This window comes from Arachis stenosperma, chromosome 7 (assembly GCF_014773155.1).
Source record: "Arachis stenosperma cultivar V10309 chromosome 7, arast.V10309.gnm1.PFL2, whole genome shotgun sequence".
Lineage (NCBI taxonomy): Eukaryota > Viridiplantae > Streptophyta > Magnoliopsida > Fabales > Fabaceae > Arachis > Arachis stenosperma.
The window spans coordinates 36715500-36722079 of record NC_080383.1 but is presented as its reverse complement, the minus strand read 5'-3'; the positions used below and the strand labels follow the sequence as shown (position 1 = coordinate 36722079).

The 6580-nt window shown below is 38.8% G+C and overlaps 1 protein-coding gene across 1 annotated transcript; it reads right to left on the bottom strand.

Annotated features, from left to right (window-relative positions):
• Positions 1–658: 658 nt before the first annotated feature.
• Positions 659–1576, bottom strand: LOC130939708 (uncharacterized). The gene is made up of 2 exons (XM_057867797.1): positions 1292–1576; positions 659–1249 (listed from the first exon to the last, which is right to left on the bottom strand). Exons 1-2 carry the CDS (start codon positions 1574–1576, stop codon positions 659–661), a joined length of 876 nt encoding a protein of 291 aa, XP_057723780.1.
• Positions 1577–6580: the final 5004 nt, after the last annotated feature.

The following is a 6580-nucleotide window of genomic DNA, read 5'->3' as shown; positions in this document are numbered from 1 at the left end:
TGATGCGACCCGGTATACTTGCCGGTTAGATCTATGTGTTTGGAAATTCGTTTTTCCACAAAAAACACCCATCAAGTTTTTGAAGAAAGTCCTCTTTGAAACACTTTTAATTTCTTTGCAATTGTCATTTTCTAATATTGAATTAAGTTTATGCAATCTCAGTTTCTACAATTCTCTGCTACACTTTTCTTTCCTGCAAGTTTACTTTCTGCAATCTTGTGTTTGAAATTGTTGAGATTCAAATTTACTTTCCTGCAAGTTTAATTTTCTGCAATTGGTTTGAGTTCTAATTTACTGCTTCCATTTAAATTTCCAGCACCCAGCCCCCCTTTACATTTCATGAAATTTACCTTTTTTGTCATTTAAGATTTTGCCAATTTACATTCCTTACTCTTTACGTTTTTGTCATTTACTTTCTGCAATTTTAAATTCCTTGCAATTTCCTTTCTATTGGTTACACTTCACACAATTCACTCAATGTTAGCTTGACTAAACTAACCACCCATTAAAGTTGCTTGATCCATCAATTCCTATGGGATCGACCTCACTTTAAGTGAGTTATTACTACTTGATGCGACCCGGCATACTTGCCAGTTAGATTTGTGTGTTTGGAAATTCATTTTTTCCACAAAAACACCATCAAGTTTTTGGATCGACCTCACTCTAAGTGCTCATGATTATTAGTATCTAACATTTCTTCTACCAGGCTCTCTATCATGTCCACTCTCAAGTAATCCTCTTGCTCAGGAGGGTGTCGCATTGACTTGAAAACATTTATGACCATTTGCTCATTGTTTACTCTGAAGATCATCTCTCCCTTTTCCACATCGATAATAGCTCTTGCAGTTGCTAGAAATGGTCTTCCCAAGATGATTGAATAATTTCCTTCCTCTTCAGTGTCCAACATTACAAAGTCCGCAGGGAAGATAAACTCTCCAACCTTCACTAACAGATTTTCCACAATTCTATTAGGTGTCTTGATTGATCTATCAGCCATGACTAGTGACATCCTGGTGGGTTTGAGTTCTTCTATAGCAAGCTTCCTCATCATGGATAGGGGCATTAAGTTGATGCTAGCTCCAAGATCACAAAGAGCTTTATCTAATGTCATCTTGCCTATGGTGCATGAAACTACAAAGCTCCCTGGATCTTTAAGCTTTGGTGGGATTCCTTTTTGAAGCACAGCAATACATTCTTCAGTGAGTAGCACGGTCTCCTTCTCCAGCCAACTTTTCTTCTTGTTGATAAGCTCCTTTAAGAACTTGGCATACAGAGGCATTTGCTCCAATACCTCAGCCAAGGCAATGTTTATCTCTAGCTTCTTGAAAGTCTCAAGGAACTTATGAAAGTGTTGATCCTTTGCTTCTTTGTGGAATCTTTGGGGATATGGCAGTTGAGGTGTAATGCTCTTCTCCACTTGCTGCTGTCTGGGAGCTGGCTTTTCCATGATCTGCTTCCCTTTCTTCAAATTTTGTGGTTGGTTATCTTTTTCTTTGAGCTTTTCTGAGATATCTTTGCTTGTCATGTCCTTGCTGCTAGCTTCCTCTTTTTCTGTTGGTTCTTTGTTGCTATCCATAGGCTTCTTGGTTGCTTCCTTGTTGTCCACCAATATCTTTCCACTCCTTAATTGTATAGCCTTGTACTCCTCTTTAGGATTAAGAATGGTGTCGCTTGGAGTGAGCTTGATGGTCTCTCAATAGCAATTTGCTTGGAGAGCTGGCCAATCTGCCTCTCCATATTCTTCATGGAAGCTTCTTGGTTCTTGGTTGTCATCTCTTGGTGCTTCATCATTTTCTCCATTAGCATCTCCAAATTGGTGATCCTCTGAGAGTCTTGTGAGATTGGTTGGTTGTGGGATGTTGATGGTTGATGGTAAGTATTTTGGTTGGTGGTTTGGTTATTGGGTGGATAATGGTTGGAGGTAGGGTAATTGTTTTGGGGTTTTCTATAGGAGTTTTGGTTAGTCTGCTGCTGGTTGTGGTTTTGGTTGTTTCTTGGAGTGTTTTGATTTGAATTCCTTTGCCATGGTTGCTGGTTCTGATTGTGATTATCTCCCCACCTAAGGTTTGGGTGATTCTTCCAGGATGGGTTATAAGTGTCACCATACACTTCATTTTGTTTGGAGCCTTGGTTATGCACATATTGGATTTACTCTTGCTGTTGGTCTTCTTGATTCTCTTCATTCTGCCCCCAAGGAGTTTATGGTTGGCTTGTGACATTCACTGATGCAACTTGTAGGCTGTCAATTCTCTTGGTCATTTGCTCAAATTATTGCTGAATCTGCTGCTGCATCACTTTGTGTTGGGCTAGGATTGTGTCTACTCCTTCCAATTCTAGCACTCCTTTCCTCTGTGATGGTTGGCGTTGCCTTTGGTGAGCAAAGAAATATTGGTTGTTTGCCACCATGTCAATGAGGTTTTGAGCCTCCTCTGCAGTTTTCATCAATTGCAATGATCCTCCAGCTGAGTGATCAAGTGCCTCTTGAGCCTTTAGAGTGAGTCCTTCATAAAAGTTCTACAGCTTGTCCCACTCAGTGAACATTTCTGGTGGGCATTTCCTAAGCAAACCCTTATATCTTTCCCATGCCTCATATAGATTTTCAGCATCCAATTGTGTGAATGTTTGCACTTCAGTCTTCAATCTGATAATCCTCTGAGGTGGGTAAAATTTGGCAAGAAATTTGCTCACCAAATCATCCCAAGTGTTGATGCTCTCCTTTGGAAATGTCTCTAGCCATTGAGTGGCTTTGTCTCTGAGGGAGAATGGGAATAACAGCAGCTTGTATATGTCAGGGTGCACACCATTGCTTTTGACAGTATCACAAATCCTCAGGAAGGTGGATAAGTGTTGGTTTGGATCTTCAAGTGGCCCTCCTCCAAAGGAACAGTTGTTTTGGACCAATGTGATGAGTTGTGGTTTCAATTCAAAGTTATTTGCATTGACATTAGGGGTAAGAATGCTACTCCCACAATGTTTAGAGTTTGCAAATGTATAAGAGGCCAGTACTCTCCTCTGTGGTTGACCATTGTTGTTGTCCACTCCTCCTGTTGTTGGATTTGTTGAGTGTTCCTCCATATCTTGGAATTCTTCTTCTGAATCCTCTTCTCCAACAATGCCTTTCCCTCTTTCTTCTCTTCTTAACCTTCGAATAGTTCTTTCATCAGCTTCAGAGAAAGTAGGGATAGCTCTCCTTGTACCTGACATACAAACCAAGCATAAGAAACACACAAAACCAGAAAGCCAGTAGCCCTTCACTCCATTGCTAGAGTGATGTTTGAGTTAGTTTAAGCAAATATTCAAACAGTTAGTGTGTTAGTCAAAAATAAAGAAAAAATGCTTAATCTAGATCACCACTTCACTTAATCATTGTCAATCTATTTCAATCCTCGGTAATGACACCAAAAACTTGATGCATCAGAGGCAGTGGCAAGGGACTAAGTTTGGTGTACACTCACCAAAGTAAGTTCAAAAGCCTACAAGAAGGTCTTACACACTAACTAGTTACCTAAGGGCTTGAGAAAAAAAGCAACTTCCATTAACTCTGTAGGGATTCAATCACTTTCTTGGGAGGGCTACTGGTGGACGAAATAGTGATTATCAACAATGGCTCCAAAGACTTGGTGCTCTTAAACATGAATCACACTTTGTCACAACTCCGCACAACTAACCAGCAAGTGTACTAGGTCGTACAAGTAATACCTTACGTGAGTAAGGGTCGATCCCACAGAGATTATTGGTATGAAGCAAGCTATGGTCATCTTGTAAATCCTAGTCAGACGGATTTAACTAATTTAAGAGATTATTGGTTTTTCGAATAATAATAATAAATTAAATAGAAAATAAAGATAAAGTTACTCATGTAATCCAATGGTGGGAATTTCAGATAGGTGTATAGAGATCTTGTGTTCCTTCTGAATCTCTGCTTTCCTAATGCTTTAATCCAATCTTTGTCACTCCTTTCTATGGCAAGCTGTATGTAGGGCATCACCGTTGTCAATGGCTACATCCCATCCTTTCAGTGAAAATGGTCCAAATGCTCTGTCACAGCACGGCTAATCATCTGTTGGTTCTTGATCATGTTGGAATAGAATCCCTTGACTCTTTTGCGTTTGTCATCACGCCCAACAATCGCGAGTTTGAAGCTCGTCACAGTCATTCAATCCCAGAATCCTACTCAGAATACCACAGACAAGGTTTAGACTTTCCGGATTCTCATGAATGCCGCCATCAATTCTAGCTTATACCACGAAGATTCTGATCAAGGAATCCAAGAGATATGTGCCTAGTCTAAGGTAGAACGGAAGTGGTTGTCAGTCACGCGCGTTTATAGGTGAGAATGATGATGAGTGTCACGGATCATCACATTCATCAAGTTGAAGTGCAACGAATATCTTAGAACAGGAATGAATCGAATTGGATAGAAAATAGTAGTAATTGCATTAAAACTTGAGGTACAGCAGAGCTCCACACCCTTAATCTATGGTGTGTAGAAACTCCATCGTTGAAAATACATAAGTGATGAAGGTTCAGGCATGGCCGAATGGCCAGCCCCCAAAACGTGATCAATAGTCTCCTAAGATGAATAATAAAATAAAACTGAGACCAAAGATGTCTAATACAATAGTAAACTATCCTATTTATACTAGACTAGCTACTAGGGTTTACAGAAGTAAGTAATTGATGCATAAATCCACTTTCGGGGACCACTTGGTATGTGTTTGGGCTGAGCTTGATCTTTACACGAGTTGAGGCTTATCTTGGAGTTGAACGCCAAGTTGTAACGTGTTTTTCGCGTTCAACTCTGGTTCGTGACTTGTTTCTGGCGTTTGACTCCAGAATGCAGCATGGAACTAGCGTTTAGCGCCAGTTTACGTCATCTAATCACGAATAAAGTATAGACTATTATATATTTCTGGAAAGCTCTGAATGTCTACTTTTCAACGTCGTTGAGAGCGCGCCATTTGAAGTTCTGTAGCTCCAGAAAATCCATTTCGAGTGCAGGGAGGTCAGAATCCAACAGCATCAGCAGTCCTTTGTCAGCCTTTTATCAGAGTTTTGCTCAGCTCCCTCAATTTCAGCCAGAAATTACCTAAAATCACAGAAAAATACACAAACTCATAGTAAAGTCTAGAAATGTGAATTTAGCATAAAAACTAATGAAAACATCCCTAAAAGTAGCTAGATCCTACTAAAAACTACCTAAAAATAATGCCAAAAAGCGTATAAATCATCCGCTCATCACAACACCAAACTTAAATTGTTGCTTGTCCCCAAGCAACTGAAAATCAATTAGGATAAAAAGAAGAGAATATACTATAAATCCCAGAATATTAATGAATATTAGTTCTAATTAGATGAGAGGGACTTGTAGCTTTTTGCTTCTGAACAGTTTTGGCATCTCACTTCATCCTTTGAAGTTTAGAATGATTGGCATCTATGGAAACTTAGAATTTCGTATAGTGTTATTTATTCTCCTAGTTAAGTATGTTAATTCTTGAACACAGCTACTTTTATGAGTCTTGGTCGTGGCCCTAAGCACTTTGTTTTCCAGTATTACCACCGGATACATAAATGCCACAGACACATGACTGGGTGAACCTTTTCAGATTGTGACTCAGCTTTGCTAGAGTCCCCAATTAGAGGTGTCCAGAGCTCTTAAGCACACTCTTTTTACTTTGGATCACAACTTTAACCACTCAGTCTCAAGCTTTTCACTTGGACCTGCATGCCACAAGCACATGGTTAGGGACAGCTTGATTTAGCCGCTTAGGCCTAGATTTTATTTCCTTAGGCCCTCCTATCCATTGATGCTCAAAGCATTGGATCCTTTTTACCCTTGCCTTTTGGTTTTAAGGGCTATTGGCTTTTTCTGCTTGCTTTTTCTTTTTCTTTCTAAAATTTTCTTTTTTTTTTTCGCCAATATTTTTTTTCGTAAGCTTTTGTTTTTCACTGCTTTTTTCTTGCTTCAAGAATCAATTTCATGATTTTTCAGATCATCAATAACATTTCTCTTTGTTCATCATTCTTTCAAGAGCCAACAACTTTAACATTCATAAACAACAAGATAAAAAATATGCATTGTTCAAGCATTCATTCAGAGAACAAAAAGTATTGTTACCACATCAATAAAATTAAACTAAATTCAAGGATAATTTCGAAATTCATGTACTTCTTGTTCTTTTGAATTAGAAACATTTTTCATTTAAGAGAGGTGAAGGATTCATGGAATTATTTATAGCCTTAAGACATAGTTACTAAATATTAATGATCGTGAAGTAGAGACACAAAACATAAACAAACATAAAGCATAAAAACAGAAAAACAGAAAAAAAAATTAAGAACAAGGAATGAGTCCACCTTAGTGATGGTGGCACTTTCTTCTTGAAGAGCCAATGATGCTTTTTGAGCTTCTTTATGTCTCTTCCTTGCCTTTGTTGCATGATCCTTAGTGATTTTAGTGCTCCTATCCTTAGTTGCTCCCAATAATTATGTGAAGGAACATGTATCCCCTGAGGTATCTCAGGGATTTCTTGATGAGGGAATTCCTCATGCTCTCTTGATGTGCAGTCAAATGCTCTAT